The following is a 19339-nucleotide window of genomic DNA, read 5'->3' on the forward strand; positions in this document are numbered from 1 at the left end:
TGACGTATTGAACTTGCACAGAAGGAGAGTCTAGAATGAATGCACTACAAATCGTACCATTTGTCATCTTGCTACCAGGTGATGTTTTTGAAATATATTATGTTCTTGAAAATCGTTATCTGAGTTTTTCGCTAACCATCTGGCCGTCCTACATATCTTCCTCGGCCAAAAGGTCCTGGGCATGCGCAATCCGCAGTCCCCTCATGAGACAATGGTTTCCACGTGCAACTGTATAGTGGGGATAAAATAACCATTTTCCCCGCAAATAGGTCGCTTACGTTATTTTTTCTTTCATTGGTGCTTGTAAAAGTTGTACTTCTTTGACCTTTGTCCGTTGGTGTCGCCACAATTTGTGTGGCGGAATCACTTACCTAAACAGGTAATTCTTTCCGCCATCTCCACATCAATTTTTTTATCGATTGCATGCTCACTTACATATGTGACGATGCAATTAAAGTGCTTACTCGAGACTACACTTTTATTGGCCGGGCGGCCAAATTAGATCAACTGTGGTCTGTTACCTCCTTTCTCTTCTCGTAGCTATTTGTGCTTGCTCAGTTATTTTTCAGATATACTTGCAGTTTGCAATACTTCTCCAAAAGTCGCAACTGCAACCTAATTGTACTACAGATCATCAAATACAGCCAGTAATTATAAAGATGATCTTTCAAAGGCGAATTATAAACTAGGTGACAAATACCTTAGTTGAAAGCCAACAATAATGACTTCACTTAGCCATCTTCTTACTCTACTTTTGCTTTTTGTCTCTAACCCTTTTCACCAGCCATATATAGTTCCCCAAACTCATTAAATACATATATATCATTCTCGAGAAATGCAAACACGGTAACTTTTCATGCTGTTATTTTCTTCCTTGTTAGTAACTACCTCTAGATAAGCTGTCATAATAATGCAAGAAACTTGAATTTATGAAGATTCGTAATGATATAAATACGCGCACAATAGAGTAAGTCATGGGTAGGTTGTTAGTGCGTCCATAAGTTGGATTCTCCATGTCTGAATCGGAATTCAATCTGTCGAACTTAAGTTTACCCTCTCGGGATTCGCCTTTAGATCCGTAGTTTACACACATATACTGAATCTACCGCTTCGTATGAGAGGGATATGTAATTCGCACCCGAAGATAGAAGGATCTTCACAACATGATCAAACAACGGACCGTTGAGACAATAGTTCTCTAGTAACTGAATGTGCTGTGCAGATTGCAGTATGTTTCTTCATTCGGAAATAAAACGTGAATTTCAATCTATTACGCGAAGCACACATTCCAAGAACAAGAGGACTCTGTATATATAGAAGGGATTGAATATGCATTATCAATCTGATGTATTCGCAGATCGGGCTAGAATTTTTGATTTCCCCTTTGAGATAATGTCTCCTTAGCCAGGAGTGTTTTTTTCCAGCCGCAGGAGACATCGCCAGGTGTAAGGATATGCGTGATTCTGACAAGGTGGATATGGAAAACGTATTACAAACTGAAACATTAGCAAACATAAATCAATATGACCTGCTTCAAAATCTGCAGAAAGAAAGAAATGTGAAAGGGTCTAATCTGGTTGTGGAATTCTCAAATGGAGGAACTAATTCGATTGAGATGGTATCGCAAACGGACTGTAAACCTACAAAAGCTATCGATCATATTCTGCCGATGAAAAGGAAGCATTCTTTTCTCTTTGGTATGATAAAATAGGGGCTTCCGTCTCAGAGATCGCTCGAGAACTGAACATTCATCCAAGAACAGCTCAAAAGTGGATAAAAGAGTATAAAGAAAGCGGCAGTGAACTAATTCCCATTTCCAGGAGAGGTGCAAAATCTCAGTCTGGTCAATTGGGGAATAATCAAAAAGATCACCTTTTAAAGTACCTTAAAGAGAATCCGGAAGCACAATTAGATGAAATGATGGATAGTCTCAGTGATGCCTTTGATACATTCAAACTAAGCAAGTCCAGTCTTCGTCAGTTTGTGCATGACGAATGTTTCTTTTCTTTCAGTTTTAGTAAAAAGGACAGTGTCAATCGAAATGTCCTTGATATGATGAAACAACAATTAGAATTTGCTGAATCCATACTAGGTGCTACCGATATTGACTACTGTAAAAACTGCGTTTTTATCAGCGAGGCTGACTTCAACATAAGTATTCGAGAATGGGCACCCAAGAACTCTCCTGCTATTGAACCTCCACCCCTCTCTGTTGAAAAAAGGAGCGTTTTAGGTGCGGTTAGCTATCAAGGAATTGTTTTGATGAGCTTGAGGAAACCATTCGCCTCTCCACCGAATGAGAACACCGAATTACTCTCTGAGGAATCTATTCCACTTTCCAAAAGATCAAGGACCAGCCAGTGGCAACAATTTCTTATGGATGCAATGGATATATTAGATGAAGATCCGTCCTTCAAGAATGCGTATTTAGTTGTGGATGATACTATTATTGGTAAGAATACCATTATTTCCAGCTTAATTGTTCATCGTGGTTACCGGTGCTTGTGCTTGCCTCCCCGTCCACCCGAACTCAATCCCATGGAACAAGTGTGGGCTATGATAGAAGGCACGTTGAAGCGGGAAAGGTTGGATGTGGGCGAAACTTTAACCACAAGGGTCAGAGAGTCAGCGAATACGGTTCCTAAGGAGAATATACAACATTGTGTATACGAATCTGCCAAATTTCTCGAGAAGTGTTTGAATATGGAGTCCTCGTGAGTGAGTTCGACTTTGCAACACACATAATGAAGCTCAAGCCTAACTATTATTGCAATACTCTTCTCATTTGTATACCTATTTTTCTTTACCTAAAGATTACTGGACCACAACGTGAATTTAGCAAACCTATACAATTCCCCACTTCATTCTTTCTGTATTACAACATTAAGCCGTACTTTCCACATTGTTTTACTTCAGTCTGAGCTGTTCCCGCCATCCGCAAAATTCATCAGTCAAAATTTCCTTTCTCACACGACGCCCATCGTCGCCAATACATTCAGCCAACAGGAAACTGCGCAGTCCTGGGTCATATGTCACTGTGTAGGTTGTCAGTTCGTCGGATGGGTCCACATTCAGTCGAAGCCATTCCAATACAGCTCCATACCATTTCAAGGCATCAACACAAACTATGCGCTTCTCTTTAAGCACAAGAGGTACCTCCTCTGTATTATACACTTCAACATCAGTCAATATATGTTGATCATCACGAAATCCGTAGACAATCCTTGTGATCCCAAGTAAAAAGCATTGCGCCCACGTACGGAAAAGTTTCTTTTCAAAGGCCGAAGCATTTTGTGGAGTTTCGACAACCCGACTCGTTTTCAATTCCGCATAATGACTAAGAATGCTATCCCCCTTTTCAGTCGGGACATAGTCCCAGATGCAATCAACCTCGCCTGCCAAAAGCGTCTTGATCTTTCCTATACCTGTCCTCACCACGCTGATGTACTGTTCATAGCTCGAAACCGTCTTTTTCGTCCTCTTTTCGATCGTGCTCCGGTTGCATTGCGCCCATGGCTTAGGAAGCGTAGCCAAAGCCTCAAACTTGTATCCACCATACTCACACAAATCGAGGTAACGTTGTCGATCAGGTGAAAGAGCCTCGCGTTCCTTCTGGCGCGCTTGTAAGTCGAAATCGTCGTCGTTACGTATGAAAAGCTGGCCGTCAAAGGCAAGCACGTGCAAGCGGAATCCATTGTTGTTGTTGTAAGGGAGTGTTAGCAACTTGGTCATAATTCCTCTGAAAGTGATGATGTCAACTGCGACTTTCTTACCTGTCTTCTGTTCGTGCTGTTGGAGGGCCGCAAGAAGCAGCGGGAAATGTGCCTTGTTCTGCTCCTCGGGAATCTTGCGAAATGACTTGAATCCCGCCTGAAGATCCATATGCTGATCCACATAGGAATCGGGGAAGTAATAGTAACTGAGGGCTTCGTCTTTGCTCACGTGCTCATCAATATTCCATTCGCCGCTTTCATCTCTGCTGTAGGAAAAGAGTTCTTTGGGTTGCTTTAGGGCAGTCGAGTCCAGGCGTGCCAGCAATGGCAAAAGTTTGAGCATGGCCTGAGATGATGCTATAGGTGTAAGACAAAAAAATATAGCGTTGTGCGAAAGTTGAGAAAGATGATGGTCTGCGAACCATGGTGCGAAAGCTCGCTTAATGATGTCGAGAGAATCTAAAAGAATGAAACAAGCAGATAAAAATCATTAAAAAACACGACCGGGTATAAATATGCAATAGTACTGTGTCAGGCCAGCCTATGGCCAGCCTTGGCACCTTCCGTGAATCTGTAATTACTAAACTTTATGTCGAAAAATAACCGCCCATAGACTAAAAGAAAGGTTCTTGAGTCTACATTGATAAAATACCTTCACATATACCCTGCTCATACTTTCCGCGAATCTTAGTTCGCCTTTTTGAATTTATTGAACGTTCAAGGTCAATAAAGCCACAGTTATCCCACTAGAGGTACACTGACGAAATGTAATGATGGCATACTAAAACCCTCAATTTCATTTCCTAACGCTCTATCCATCTCTCCGATTCCACAATTCTTGCACTTATGTACTGTTAAGCTAATGTTTAAATAGTGAATCACGTCATTACGATACTCATCACCAATTCGCACACTATCATGATCGTCCATGTACAGTCTACCCGACCAATCTTTCTAGACCGGGGGATGTTCTTACTCCTAGTTTTGGCTTCCCTAGCTCTCCGTTTAACGGAAGCAATAGATACCATCAAATCAGAAACTATCCACCTATCTAATGAGCATGAGACGACGTTCTCCACTTCAAATTTCATCGGAATCAACTCCGAGACCGATGGATCTGATGGAACTGAAAATGGCACATACGTTGTGACCCTTGAATCAAATCGCATATCAATGGACACAGGTATCGCTACGGGCACAATTAGCATAGGAGAAAGTACGAGCAACCCATTAATTTCTTCGCTACAAGATTCCACTGCTAATGTGGAAGAAGGAATCCAGAAGATGTCATACGACAATGACACGGCTGGCTTTCCAGAAGACATGCCCGAAAATTCGACGGACGAGTGCCGGTTCATGTCGTTCGAGGAGTGGAAAAAGCAAAAGGAAGAGGAAGCTCTGTATCTCGAACTATCGCAATCTGTCACTGAGACACGCCTGTCTATGCCCAATGACTTGGAACTTAGAACACAAACAGAGAAAGCAGAAGAATCGAAACCAGAAGAAGTTGACCAGCGGAAAATTTACAAAGACAAATTCAATTACGCTTCGGTGGATTGTGCAGCCACCATCGTCGAGACAAATCGTGATGCCAAAGGAGCTCTGGCCATTCTTACGGAGGTAAAAGACTCATATCTTCTCAATAAGTGCTCAACATCCAACAAGTTTGTTGTGATTGAGCTCTGCCAGGATATCTTAGTTACTTCTGTAGTCATGGGCAACTTTGAACTCTTTAGTTCAATGTTCAAATCATTGCGGTTTTCTGTATCTGACAGGTTCCCTGTCACTAGCGGTTGGAGAGAATTAGGAGAATTCGAAGCCCAAAATGTCCGTGACGTTCAAGTATTCCCCATTGAAAATCCTCTCATCTGGGCCCGCTATTTGAAAATCGAGATCCAAAGTCATTACGGCGATGAGTTCTATTGTCCAATTTCCATCGTCAGAGTTCACGGCACTACGATGATGGAAGAATTCAAAGACACAGAACAATCTTCAGAAAAAGACGAGAAGCAACACTTAGCTCCAAAGAAAACTATTGTTGCTGAGAACTTCCTCAATTACACTACAGACCTCGACACTATGGATGATTGTCGTGTAGTCCTCCCGTATTTGGCACTAAACGAGTTTTTGAAGGATCAAAACTCAACCGATGGCTTGTGCGAAGCTCCTCTCTACTCCAACGAAGAAGCAACTTCCGTTGCTGAGGCTAGCGCAACAAAGACAACGCAAGAGTCTCTTTTCCGAAATATTGTCAAACGCTTGACGTTGTTGGAATCCAATGCATCCCTTTCTCTTTTGTACGTAGAAGAGCAGAGCAAATTACTATCTGATGCTTTTACTACGATGGAAAGACGGCAGTCTTCCCGGCTCGAAAATGTCCTTTCGAGACTTAACCAATCCTTTGTGGCGCAAGTTCATTATTTGCACGAGAACTTAGCGCAAATCAAACAAGAGTCAATCATGACAATTGAAAATCTGCAGACTTGGATAAACACCGCCATTGATGGGTTGGATGTCAGAACATCACACTTTACTCGTGAGTTACGATTTCAGAGGAAAATCATCATCATTGACACATTGATCATATTGTTATTAGTTGCGTATGTGATCATGTCGCGAGAACTTTTATTCACAGAGGATGCAAACCTAATAGATTCTACTGGGTCGAAGTCAACCCCCAGACTTAAGCAGTTCCCGGTACATGGGCAAAAACGAAAGCATCGCAGCAAGAAGAGAAGCAGCAAGTTCCTGTGACAAATCCCGATCCAGTAAATTGTGTTTTCTATATCCTATGTACAAGCGGAATAACGAATTTTGATGTGTTTCGTCGTTAAAATTTTTAGTTGGCCTTATCAAGCCTAGTATCTGCGTTTGTTTTTAAACTTTGCTTCATCATCAAAAGTTCTCTTCGACCGTCTGTCATTGGAGTATTTCTGTTTTCCGCCAAAATCTGAGTCAAAGTCCCTTTGACCAGAAAATCTTTTTTGGTAAGAGGGACGATCGTTCAGGTTATAGCTTTTTCTGAAGTTGTTGCTGCGGTAATTATTGTGCTTTCCAGAATTTGGAGCTCCGCCTTCCACTTCAAAATGCAGAGGAACTAAACTCCATGGAAGACCCATCATCATAAAACGCTTTCTGCTCATTTCCACTGTTGCAGAAGGGTCTGCGGTGAAGCATCTTAAAAGATTGACCAAATCACGCATGACAGTGTCTAATTGTAAACGATAAACGGAAACGGCACCTTTATAGAAGCCAAACATGCTCTTCACGTACTCTTCGACGTCGTCACTAGAAACCAGAACTTCCTCAATCTTTTGGCGGTCCTCTTCAAATGTAGTATACTCAACTTCGTTCGCAAAGCGAATTCCCCTCTCCTTTTCCAAAACCTTCTTATACTTATACTCGGGTTCGGACAAATAGATAGTGGCATTTCCTGAAGTACCGGCACGAGCTGTTCTTCCAACCTTATGAACATAGTCTGCCACATCCAAACTAGGACAAATTTGAATGACATCGGTGACATTTTTGAAGTCCAAACCACGCGCAGCAACGTCTGTGCAAATCAACAACCCTGATTTACAAGTACGGAAACGCTGGGTAGTACGGTCTCTTCTTCCTTGAGTCATGTTACCGTTCAACTTGTACACCCAGTTGCGCATTCTGCTTTGTGAGTTCAACTCACTGACAACCTCAAACAAGAATTCGGAGCCAATCACTGTAGGAACAAAAAGAATTGCTTTATAGTTCGCATCTTCTTCACGCTTGCGGAAAATGTCACCAATCGCGGCAATGTGGGATTGGCAAATATCCTTCGTTTTCACGATGGTCTGGTCAATGTTCTCATGCGCCTCAGGCTCGTTCTCATTCACGCAGTTGATATATGTGTAATCTTTTCCAATTGTCAGAACCGCAAACTGATTCACACGATCATCAACAGTGGCACTGAACAAGACGTTCTTTGTAGTCACATTGTTATCTAACGCATAACTTTTAGCCTGTTCAAGACGTTCGTCAATATCACGCAAAACTTCCTCAAAACCTTGGTCCAACAACCGGTCAGCTTCATCGTAGACCTTGTACTTCAAGTCCGAAAACATGCGGAGATACCTTGGGTCTCTGAGATTAGCCTCCAAACGACCAGGAGTTGCGACAACAATCGCTGGAGCTCTTCTGCTGGGACGGTCGACTTTTCCACCAATGCAGAGACGCACTTCAAATTTGCTCGAGAGAGATTTGTCGGATCCAATGAGCTTGGCAAACTCTTGTTGAATCTGCAAAGCCAAATCTCTGGTGGGGGCAATCACCAAGGCTTCGACTTTAGAAACATCGCCCGTGGCCTTGTATGTTTCTAAGCATGACTGGAGAACAGGAATGGCAAACGCCATAGTCTTTCCTGTACCTGTCTTTGCCCGACAAACGACACCATCTTCCATAAGCATGGGCATCAAAGATTTAGATTGGACGGGCGTAAGTGCGTCGTAATTCAAGCGAGCAACGCTTTTCTTGAGTTTTGGTTGCACCACACTGAGATCAAGAAACTCAGGCAAGGTAACCTCGCCCTTTTCGAGCACTTTCTGAACATCTGGAGCGGAATAGCGGGTATCAAGCGTCTTGAAAAGCTGGTTTGAAGTGGCGAATCTGCGGACGGGTAACCGAACAGGAACGGCACGCCACATTCTAGAGACGAACATAGGAGCAGTATTGGCGTTGGGTACAATATTAAGCAGTCTTAGCAGCTCAAGTGATCCTAGTGTAGTTTCTTGCGAAACAGATTTCTCTTGTGAGATGAATTTTTCAGGTGATGAGACTGAGGCCGGCACACTAAACTGATGGCAAGGACCGAAATAAAAAAAAAAAAATAAACTAGAAATGATTTTTTTGTCACTGTTCTTTCTCACTTATCCGCTCAAATCCACGTGAACTTCTCTCTTTGATTCAGTCTCAAGTGTGTGAATGCATCACTCTCATCGCCTTCTGATAGACATTCGCACCGGTACAACCTGCATATACCGCTACACTCAGCATTATCAGTTGTAACTACGTTGTACGAATCTCCCGATATGAGCCAGTATCAACCCAACGCAGCGCCATCGCGCTCATTCATTCTGAAAATCAATCTGAAGTTTTCAAATATTCTGCTTTCATCTCTGTCGTCCGAAAAAGATGGAAAGTCCGACAGTGACACCTTGATTCACCACGCCTTTGTTCGCTATTTTGACGCCCACAACGAACCGTATCCGCCTTGGTTGGGCGAGCACTCCCACTCGCAACAGGACATTGACGCATCTTCTTCACCATATCAGCCCGTGAGTGCAAGGTATAATCTGGTGAGTCTGGCCCCTGTGGCCCTGTCTAACTATGAAAGAAATGAACCGGTTCGTCCTTCTCTGGCAGGGTACACAAGACGCAGCGCTTCAAGATTGCAAGAGATGTATAACAAATCTCGGCAAGGATCCGTGGGGACGGGCGGTTCCGGGCTGGGTACCCAAAGTATGCAATCAAGTATGGCCGGGCTGGATCTGGGTCATCTTGGGCGAGGAAGTTCGGCTAGACTTCGAGAACGGCTAATTAACAGCTCCACAGATTCAGGCCGTTTTGATTCGACAAGAACATACAACTCGGGAAGTAAGTCTACATGGGGACGCAGCTAGAGAAATGGACCATGTGCATCATCGTGAAAGTCAAAGAGGCATCTGGCCATGTCGATTTTGAGGTTGAAAGTTGAGACATGATTCTTTCTTTCAATCGGCCATGGCAATACTATGGTTGCTGTAGCTTAGGAGCAAGTGATGCGTTAGGAAATCATCTTTGGACTGTTTATTGTCTGTGTTACCCTACAGTTGATACTCTGAGTCTGTTCCTTAATCTCAGAACATGGCTAGTGGCTCGTACCAGATATGCATAGAATGTTTGCACATACAACTTGGTTTGTATTGTGTCTTTCTAATGTTCCCTTCCGTTTCCACAATACATATCCTACTTTATGTTACTACACGAAGATCAGTTTATGGCACTTTAAAGCTTTTTGACTTACTTATTTTTCAGCTTACTTTTGATAAATACTTGTCCGTCCGAAGAAAAATCTTTTTAATCTGCGTAAGTTGCCTTTTCATTGACAATGGAGTTAGCAAAACCGATCCTAATATACCTTCCATAAATGAATATCAAGATTTCTTCAGCCGTTATTAGTCAACAAAATAGCAATTAGGAACTTTTAACATCGAAGTGTATATCAGGTGTGATAGTATCTCAAGCCATTCAACAAAATTACACTCGCTTATTCCCGTATGTTTGTTCCCAAAAGTCTCTAGCTCTTATAAACCACTCCGGTAGCATGTGTTCGGGCAATAGATTTAAGCGGATCACCTCAACATCCTTGAAGCTTGTCGCCAGAGACGCTTTGTAGTATTTGTATTCGTGCTTCTCTCTAATGCGCAGAAGCTCATCCGGGTTATTGCGGTCGAGCCGAAACAGGCGCAAACTGGACTCAAACAGAGGGCGCCGACCTGGAGAGTGAGGTTGTGAGAAACTTGGATTTCGAAGCCTGCTCTTGTTGGTCAAAATGTATCTTGAGTCCACAGACGATTTTCTCCGCAGAGCAGCAAAACTTTGCGTACTATCTATGCTGGATTGCCTTTCGTTCAAAGTGTTTGCTTCGGGTGACATGGACGGACTTTCGTTGGATTTGCGCTGTTCCACTAATTTCAACAAATTTGCCGGGATTTGAGGAGAGGCCGATAAAAAGTCATCGTCCATATCGTCTTCAAAATCATTAAGGGAAAGAGCTTCCTCATCTTCACCTGTAATTGCTCCTTCGTCAATAGAGCTCCGGCTTGGGGCCATCTGGCGCAGAGCATAAACGGATGATCTATGCTCTTGGCATTGGTTAACCTCAAAAGGGATGAGCTCCACATTAATCAATTCAAGGAAAACCTCGACATTGTAATTATTCTTGCTTAAATTTCCCGTGTAAATCCTGTACTCGTTGACGATCGAATTGAAATTCCATTTTTGAATCTTACGTAAAATCCCCACCAACGCCAGCGACGAGTCCACTAGCAAAAGGTTGTGTTTGGTCTTATTCAAGAGGATTTCAAATGCACCCATGATAAGATTCTTCTCTATAAGCATCCACAGATCATTCTTGGACCGTTCCTTGTTGACCTGAACGATCTCAATCTCATCCAACGGCTTCAGTTCGATAATATCAGGTATACCTGAGCCGTCAGACACATCCGAGCCCGTACTTTCACGTGAATTACCGCCTGTATTTTGGTGATTCGATATTTTGAGCCCGCCCAAGTTGTAGAGATCAACCTTATTCTTTAGGAGGAAAGATTTGAGAGTGCGAGGAGGTTTGGCTGCGTCAAGTAACACTAGCGATTTCAATTGCAAGGTTTCAATGAATGGGAAATGGTCAGCTTCTAGCTTTGAACACCGGTAAATACCGGTTTCAACAAGCCCAAAATTGTCCGGCGGTACAAGCATGAAGTTAAGAGGAGTATTGGTGATCTGCGGTACACCAAGATATGTGCACTCTCGTTTAGGGTAACGCACTGTTTAATTAGACAAATAGCTTTTTTTCACACTTCAGCACTACAATTATTCTTTTTAATTATCGAATCATCCGCATTTGAGAAACTTAAACACTCCTTAAGTAAAATATCTAAACTGACTGGAATAAACATGTATAGTTCATTTATCAGACCTATAGTAATTCTCCAACACCCAAGGTGCTTTATCCACGAATCACCGTATTATCAGGGATTCCATCGTACTCACCATAACCCAAAGCCAAGTTGATGTTTTGTAAACATTGAGTTGCAGCACCTTTAAGCAAGTTGTCTATAGTGGCCACAATCACCGCTCTGTCTCCAGCAGAGTTTATCGCAAAACCACCAACGACAACACCATGTTTTCCACTAATATCCTTCACTACAGGAGCTTCCCCGCTAACAGAGACCAACTGCTCTCCTTGGTATCTGTCTTGATAAATATTGCGAAGATCTCTGGCTGTCAACGAGTTTGGTCTGATTGGAATGGATACAGTGTTGGAAATTCCTTGAAACCACTGGGCAACGTGCGGAATAAATGCAATGTTCAAACCAAGCTGCTTACTAACTTCCTTCTCATGGATGTGATCCGTAAGGGAGTATGGAACCAAGTTGTTGGACAAGTAGTTCACGTCGTTTTTTAACGAAGGTTTTGTACCTGCGCCCGAGTAACCGGAGACACCAAAAACAGTTGGAGTGCCCGAAATGTACTCCTTCAATGGAGCAATGGCAACTTGTGCGGCAGTAGCGTAACAGCCAGGGTTGGAAATTTTCCTAGCAGAAGCAATAGATTTACGATCCACTAACTCAGGTAAACCGTAAATCCATTCGCCAGTAGTATCGAATCTGTAATCAGCGGACAAATCAATGATTTTGGACTCAGAACCTTCCACAGACTCAATAGCCTCAACAAAAGGCCGGCAAACTCCGTTAGGTAATGCCATGACCCAGACGTCTATTTCCTTATTCTTCTCCAACTCCAAAATGTCTTCACTTTGCAAGTTCGAATAGACAATGTTGGCCTTGTTGTAACCTTGCAACTTTTGACCCTTCAATTCACGAGAAGAAACGAGAGCCAATTCCAAATGTGGGTGTTTATCAATCAAACTGATCAAGTTTTGACCGACATATCCTCGTGCGCCAATCAACGCAACTTTGGATTTCTTAGTATTGGTACCATCACGAATTGGAGGATTAGGGTTGGTTGACGAAGTGGGCTTTCTTTGTCTTGAAAAAGTGTGGAAACCCTTTTTTTGTGTTTGTGCAGAAAACACACCAGATTCAGTAGCAGATGAAAGGGATGAACCCACGCGAGCAACATCGAATTGCTTGATCAATTGTGACGCTTGGTCAGTGTCTAAGCCATACCAAAACAATACTTCACCATTTTTAGCAAAAGAACCATCGGACTTAGAGAAGTACCACGACAAGTTAGAGTCATTCTCATTCACAATCCAGTACAATGACTTGAAATCCTTTTTGATGGCATTGAAAATGTTGTCAGTTACGTTATTCAACCAGCCTGTTCTAGAAGACAAAAACTTGTCCAACTTAGCGACAGGAACCTTGGTGGAAGCGTCCTCGACCACAATGGCCAAAACTTCCAAAGGTGCATCTCCATAAGACTTGAAAGATACACTTTCCAAATGCTTCAAGTATGAAGCAACAGACAACTTGCCGCTTTTGATTTCAGGGTCCCTTAACAAAGCAGCCCTCAATATATCCGGGTTACTGAACTCCTCCAAGGAGTTACGGTTAATCAACTTGTAACCTCTTCTAATCAAAGTACCAGCACCTGAATCAGTAAACAATTCTTTCTGTAAGTCATTCACATCTATAATGGCGACCGAGGAAGATCTGGGTAAGTGCTGTAACAAGTCGTGAATCTCCTTGATCTTTAATTTCGTACCGTACTTCACCCAAGGTTGCTTCAACAAATCGTCGTATTCCTCATCCAAATTGATAGCACTGATCTTCTCACCAGTGCTTCCATTGATAAGTCCACCCTTTTCATTCAAGTAGACAATCTTCAAGGGTTCAAACTCTCTTGCCAACTCCGATGCAGCAACGTCAGCATTGACATTCAAAAGCTGGCCAGATGGAGTTTCAGCTAAGGAGGTCAAAATCGGCAAGTAACCAGCGTTGATCGCTGCTTCTACTGGTGACTTATTCACACTAGAGATTTTTCCGACCAACTGGTACTTTTCTTTGTCTAAGTAGTCAGCTGAAAAGACTCCAGCGGTGATGGGTCTAGCATGGACGCCCATCTTCTCAAGAGCAGTCACTAATCTTAAGTTCTGCTCCAAAAAACATTTTCTGACAACCTCCATTGTCTTTGGGTTTGTAACACGAATACCGTCAATGTACTCGGGTTCGACTCCCTCAACTTCCAACAATTCGTTGATTTGAGGACCTGTTCCGTGCAAAACAATAGGAAACAATCCAACGTGGTACAAAAAAGCCAAACAGGACGCTAATTCTGGAAGTTGCTGCGTAATAATAGCACCTCCAACCTTTATCACAGCAAACTGCTGGGATGAGACCGAAGTGAAGTACTTTAAGTATTGTTCAACTTCTCTTTTCGATCCAATGTTGTTTAGGAGCTGAACGACAGTGGATCTTGTAGAGCTGACCTTAGAGGTAGATGAGAAGCCCCTGGAAGAAGAAACATCATTTGGGAACAATTGGCGTTGACGTAACGAAGAAAGAGCGAGGGCTCTAGATGATTGAGCAGTTCTTCTTGAAAGAAGCGTCACCGACTTCCGGATTGTTAACATGGTGAGTTGATAAATCGGAAAAGAAGGAAAACTCTAGAAGGTGAAGAAAAATGAACTTGTTCAAAAATTCTCCTGGGTTCCTTTTAAATTTTTTCCTGACACGGCAGCGAAGAAAATTCACTCATGAGTCTTTAATAGGGTAAGCCTGCTTCTTCGTGGATGTACGGGTGTATGCATCTTCCACCAATTAGAGTATAAAAGTGCTAAGCGCGGTACAAGATCAGCTCAACAAATGCAACACTATATGCACACATGTTTGTGACTCACTTCAGTAATTTCGGACTAATCCTGATTCCTACAAGGAATAAGTATGTGAGAATTATATTTTTGATAGCAAAATTTGGCACCGTTGTTGAACCTCTGTGATCATGATCTTTGCAATGCAATCATACACATCCTAAATACGAAAGATCACTAGTGTTTTTTAGCCGTTCCCTGCTAGTAGTTGATGGGGGCTTCCTAAATCAACATATATCCAGTTAAGCAACGGATAATACAATCCATAGAAGATTGAATTAAATTCCATAATATTCTGCTGTAATATTAGCGCTTTATTCGTGAAAAAAGGACAAATTCTGCGAATTTCTTTTCCGGCAGAGGAGTTTCCTTGAAAGGAGCTAAGTAACTTTCTTGAAAAAAGGTTTATCACTTCTTGCTCGCTCTTGGTAGTTAAAGCATGAAGCAAGTACAGAATTTGAAACTGGGAAGCGCCGGCGGATCGCATGCGAGATTCTAGAAGTGAAAGATTCCAGCCCTTTTGAAAATGGTTATAGACTAATTGGGCTTGGTGTGGCTCAAGCTGTAGCATGTGCGAAGTACACGATGCCCACATTAAGCTTCTAGCATCTTTGCATAAATCCATTAATAGTGACTTAAATTGATCGAAAAACCCAATCTGTTCAATTTTGTGTCTTTTCCACTTTTCCGATACTGTCAAATACAAGTCCGTCATAATGAAAGTCACGATAGTAGACGAAAAAAATTCCTTTGCTTTCTCTTGAGGCTCCTCTGAATCAAATAATGGGCCCCACAGATTCGCAGTCACTATCAGAAAAGCATTAATTGGGTGCCTGAATTCTTCGGGGCGATTCAAGAGCACAAACCAATAAAATCCAGGAAATCTCAATTGAGGGCTATGAGCACTAAGTCTTTTTTATTGCAACACTCGATTGCTAGCTGGTAAATATTTTCTGACATAATAAAGTTCCGGAAGTCCATTGGTTTGCAATAGTAAAACCATTTGACAAATAATTGAGCTTCACAATCATGACACATGTTGTATATGGCAAGTGATAGATCCTTGAAATCCATGTTTTGTTTACTCAAAATCTCATTAAGCTTGGTAGTATCTGCATCTGCAATTACAACAATCTGACATATCAATAATAGATATATTCTGAAATAGGTTATTGCAAGAACTGAATTGAATATACCTTCATCTTGAAGCATGTACTCAGATTGGAACTGCCTTAGGTTAAAGATTGCTTCCGATGTTTCCATTTCTTCCCCAATTTGGAAGCAATAGTCACAGAAGCTGAAGAATATGGAAGTCAATAAAGAATCCAAAGAAAATAGTTCTGACTTCCAAGCCTCAATATCAAATGGGTTCTGGAGAGCAATAGGCGAGTCTCTTAAAAGCATAATATCACTTATCGAAAAAGAAACATCTTCATGTAGAAGGCTTTGTTTGATTCCAGACCTCATTCTCTTGGGTACTCCAATTGTTGACAGCACAACTTCTCTTCCTTTGTTGAACCAAAAAGTTCTCCATTTTGAAATGCTAACGTCTGGGGGCACGAAAAAATAATATCTACCTTTAGAAATGGTAACGAGTTTGTGGAAATGGTCATCAGATGAAAGAATCCGAGACTCATAATCCAAATCGTAACACAATCCAGGCAGCTGTCCCTTTCTTTTCCTTACAGATCCAATCCTCTCAATTTGTCTGTACAATGCGTCCAAGCTTTCTGAGGTTTGGGCCCACGAAAGATTTTGGGTTTCACATAAAGATCGGATTCGGTATTTATGCCATTCCAAAGCCAATATCCTGTCGTATACTAGCTGCTCTCTATTTGTCATGACCATTTGAGTCGTTGTAATCTGATAGAGCGCAGCATCAAATTCTCTGTTAGCAGTTTGTTTCATTTGAAGTCGTTTATACCTCTTAACGAAAATGAAATAAAAATGGTAGGTACGCCATACACGAGCGAGGTAAAGTCTTAATGGAGATATTGGATTGATTACCACGTTCAAAGGCAGATCAAAGAGATTAATAAGGCTTGCTAATATTCTGAGAGATACCTGGCGCAAAATTATGGGGAGGTGGATCATAAAAGAGCTCAGAGATATGAACGGCCCGTGTTCAAAAACTCTCTGCTCCACATTGAATAACTTATTTGATTTAACGCATTTTTCGAAGTCACTAATCAACATTATGGAAAAGAGAAACCATGCGTATGGTTTCATTGATGTAGGATAGGGAAGATTAAGTCTTTCCAACAAAAGACATAGCTGATCAACTTTGGTGGAACATACTAACATCCGAGCCTGCTCATAAGTATAATAACTATCCACGATATTAGGAATTAGTTTGGATTCTCTGACGTCGTTAACACTATGGCGCAAAAGTTTCGCTCGAATGGCACTCTGAATGACTTTTATTTGAGTCCTTTGAGAACCATTAAAAAGGTCTGCATTATTTTCTGAAATATTCTTAAGAGGTACTTGGTATTTTTCAGCTTCGAATGAATGTGAACAGCATTGCTCTGGTGTAATTGTTTGCAAATGCAACCTCAGTAACCGTGCCTTGAGACGCACAGCTTCCAAGTGCTTCAATCTCCGTTCGGTTGCATTGGCTAAATGTAAAGAAGACACAAAAGAGGAGGCATCTATTTTCAATTCCTTTTCTCTCCGACAAGCTTTAGCTTTTAATTTTATACTCTTATTTCTGCGTTTTAAAGTGAGAATTCGTTGTCGGAGGAGAATCTCTCTCCGCAAGTGCGCCATTCGTCTAGCTTTCGATCGGGTATAACTCGGCGTCAGAATTTTGAACTTTTTCATTGAAGACATGCGATTATCTTCGTTTCTTTGGGGAGATCCAGGCGAAACTTCCCCATCTTCAGCTTGGGACATTGAATAAGCAATGGAGACTAGCAACTTTGGCAATGCAAGATCAGGAAAGAACGAGCAAGAATACTTCTACTCTGCGTCTACAGATTGGTATACCCAGTCGTAGAAGCAGCTTGTCCCACTTTACTTTTTTGTTCTTTTCCGATGTGTGTTTCGCTCTTTGCGTTTGTGGAGAAGAGAAGCAAAATGCGCTACTGCGAAATGAATAAGAATTTCAATGCTGGTATATTATCTATACAAAGCAACATAAGGAACTGTTGCAGATATGCAGAATGGGCCAAGGAATATTATATGTAATTAAAACTCGGAAATGCTATGGTGTCCGTTTTTTCTTCAACAACTTGTCAAGTAAAGACGGACTCTGGATGGGTTCTCTCAGAAGAACAGGACTATCGTCTTCACTATTGGAGGCTGAAGAATCTGACTTCACATTAGACGCTTGCGGAGGTGGTGAATTAGCGCTTTTGCTATGATGCTTAAAATGATTCATGAGTCCCGAAAGTGACAGACTCGAGCTGGAAACATCTTCGAAAGAGCCGCTCAAATGCGAAAGAAGCTTGTTTTTTTTCTTGGTATGTGTTGGGGGAGATGCTGTATTAGATTTCGATTGGCGAGAAGTCCAACCTAAGCCACTGATGGCAGATGAGGCGAGAGGCAGACAAACATTGTCCCTTAATGTGCTAGGGTCGATTTCTTTTCGAGGGTTTGATTGAGTATCTCTTTTCCCGCCGTTTGAGCCACCCAAGGAGGCCATAGCCGAGGAGCAAGAGCATGAAGTCGGAGCCTGGGACCGAATGAATGCACCATACGCATTTTCACGAAGAAGCTCGACCACTTCATGCTTGGCATTTTCAAGAACTGATGGATGAACAATGGAGTCCTCATTGGCATTTAAGATCTCTTGCTCTGTCGAGGCGCAAATGTTGACTTGCTCCGGCGAGCTGGCTATAATAAAACGCGAAACAATCATATGCCACTGATCTCGAAGGAGAAGCTCCTTTTCCGTGGAAGAACATGATTTCAAAGATGATGATGATGAAGAAAGACTAGAATCATCATCATCAGCAAGATAACTTTCTTTTAAAGCGTCCCACGCATTCGCAGAAGACAGGTTTGTGTCATCCTCAAACTCGAATGGAAACGGCGAGCTTGTGCCCAGATTTGTAACGACAGAATTGCTGCGAGAGTGGGAAAGTCGACGAGCAGCCCGGCGAATCGTGTGCGATGGGAATGGAATGCTTTCGATGGACTCGTCGAGCGACTGGTTAAGGAAGCTTTGCTTGAACAATGATCGTTGTGGCTTGGAGTCGTCAAACAACAGCGGTGACTGCGAACTGATTTGGTCATAAAAGTACTTGTAGCGGAATATCTCTATAAGGAAGGAGAGGTTTTCGTGGCAGTGCCTGTCCATCAAAAACTTGTGGAACAGTTTGACGTACTCCGCTCGGGGTCGACAAAGAAGTTTGGGATCCAACGATTGCAAAACACAGTCCTCAAGAAGAGAATCCAACAGCGACGGAAGACGAGGATCACTCTTGTCAAATGTGGCTGGAGGTGTGACAGCCGGAGAGACCGGCGCGGACATAGCCGTTTGCCGAAGAATCGGCGCCTTCGCCTTCTGGGGAACAGGGGCGTGACGTTGAATCATCTAAAGTGACATGCGGAGATAAAAATGGAACGAAAAAGAAACAGGCAAAAGTCCAGGAAGAGAAGGTAGCGATGAAATGGGAAAGAAGGAAGAATAAAAAGTTAGCAAAGATGGCGTTAATCAATAAAGAAAGCGAAAAAAAACGTTTTATCATTGACGCATAGATGAACTGCGCGATGGTATCCGACCTGCACGCAGAAGCGAAAGTTGTGACCATCGAGGCTACTTTAACCGAGCGGACGCAGCAAGCAACGTTTTTTCTTTTCTCCTCTATTTCGCCCCAACAGTTGTCATGAAAAATATTTTTTAGCGATTTGTAATGGAGGATTGTTCCGTATGATACTTTAATACCTTAGCTTTCTGCATTTAGACTCTAAGAAAGCAACTGAGACATGTTCTCGCTTGGGTATGTTGCTCAGGGCCCTTAATCGAGACACCAGCAAAAAGTCGAAAGATGACGCCTGCGGGCCTGTATACATGAACGGCTTATACCTGCTTGCGCAACTTCGTAATTAGCCC

General features: G+C 42.3%; 10 protein-coding genes across 10 annotated transcripts; 3 read left to right on the top strand and 7 right to left on the bottom strand. All coding sequences in view use genetic code 12, as the record gives it.

The window, feature by feature from the left end:
- Positions 1-2052: 2052 nt before the first annotated feature.
- On the top strand, positions 2053-2718 carry FOB63_002175 (DDE endonuclease family protein; the record flags this gene model as incomplete). The annotated part of the gene is made up of 1 exon (XM_002616784.2): positions 2053-2718. One exon carries the CDS (start codon positions 2053-2055, stop codon positions 2716-2718), a length of 666 nt encoding a protein of 221 aa, XP_002616830.2.
- A 189-nt stretch (positions 2719-2907) lies between these two features.
- FOB63_002176 (decapping nuclease) lies at positions 2908-4056 on the bottom strand (the record flags this gene model as incomplete). Its single annotated transcript, XM_002616783.1, has 1 exon — positions 2908-4056. The coding sequence occupies one exon, from the start codon at positions 4054-4056 to the stop codon at positions 2908-2910; it is 1149 nt and encodes a 382-aa protein (XP_002616829.1).
- Positions 4057-4631: 575 nt separating this feature from the next.
- On the top strand, positions 4632-6467 carry FOB63_002177 (uncharacterized protein; the record flags this gene model as incomplete). The annotated part of the gene is made up of 1 exon (XM_002616782.2): positions 4632-6467. One exon carries the CDS (start codon positions 4632-4634, stop codon positions 6465-6467), a length of 1836 nt encoding a protein of 611 aa, XP_002616828.2.
- A 104-nt stretch (positions 6468-6571) lies between these two features.
- Positions 6572-8404, bottom strand: MSS116 (ATP-dependent RNA helicase; the record flags this gene model as incomplete). Its single annotated transcript, XM_002616781.2, has 1 exon — positions 6572-8404. The coding sequence occupies one exon, from the start codon at positions 8402-8404 to the stop codon at positions 6572-6574; it is 1833 nt and encodes a 610-aa protein (XP_002616827.2).
- A 369-nt stretch (positions 8405-8773) lies between these two features.
- On the top strand, positions 8774-9364 carry MSO1 (Mso1p; the record flags this gene model as incomplete). Its single annotated transcript, XM_002616780.2, has 1 exon — positions 8774-9364. The coding sequence occupies one exon, from the start codon at positions 8774-8776 to the stop codon at positions 9362-9364; it is 591 nt and encodes a 196-aa protein (XP_002616826.2).
- Positions 9365-9980: 616 nt separating this feature from the next.
- On the bottom strand, positions 9981-11201 carry FOB63_002180 (uncharacterized protein; the record flags this gene model as incomplete). The annotated part of the gene is made up of 1 exon (XM_002616779.2): positions 9981-11201. One exon carries the CDS (start codon positions 11199-11201, stop codon positions 9981-9983), a length of 1221 nt encoding a protein of 406 aa, XP_002616825.2.
- Positions 11202-11451: 250 nt separating this feature from the next.
- Positions 11452-14043, bottom strand: ARG5,6 (bifunctional acetylglutamate kinase/N-acetyl-gamma-glutamyl-phosphate reductase; the record flags this gene model as incomplete). The annotated part of the gene is made up of 1 exon (XM_002616778.2): positions 11452-14043. One exon carries the CDS (start codon positions 14041-14043, stop codon positions 11452-11454), a length of 2592 nt encoding a protein of 863 aa, XP_002616824.2.
- Positions 14044-14467: 424 nt separating this feature from the next.
- Positions 14468-14767, bottom strand: FOB63_002182 (uncharacterized protein; the record flags this gene model as incomplete). Its single annotated transcript, XM_066102218.1, has 1 exon — positions 14468-14767. One exon carries the CDS (start codon positions 14765-14767, stop codon positions 14468-14470), a length of 300 nt encoding a protein of 99 aa, XP_065958368.1.
- Positions 14768-15165: 398 nt separating this feature from the next.
- On the bottom strand, positions 15166-17175 carry FOB63_002183 (uncharacterized protein; the record flags this gene model as incomplete). The annotated part of the gene is made up of 1 exon (XM_002616777.2): positions 15166-17175. One exon carries the CDS (start codon positions 17173-17175, stop codon positions 15166-15168), a length of 2010 nt encoding a protein of 669 aa, XP_002616823.2.
- A 310-nt stretch (positions 17176-17485) lies between these two features.
- Positions 17486-18757, bottom strand: FOB63_002184 (uncharacterized protein; the record flags this gene model as incomplete). Its single annotated transcript, XM_002616776.2, has 1 exon — positions 17486-18757. The coding sequence occupies one exon, from the start codon at positions 18755-18757 to the stop codon at positions 17486-17488; it is 1272 nt and encodes a 423-aa protein (XP_002616822.2).
- Positions 18758-19339: the final 582 nt, after the last annotated feature.

Source organism: Clavispora lusitaniae (genome assembly GCF_014636115.1).
Source record: "Clavispora lusitaniae strain FDAARGOS_655 chromosome Unknown tig00000078_pilon, whole genome shotgun sequence".
NCBI classification, from domain to species: domain Eukaryota; kingdom Fungi; phylum Ascomycota; class Pichiomycetes; order Serinales; family Metschnikowiaceae; genus Clavispora; species Clavispora lusitaniae.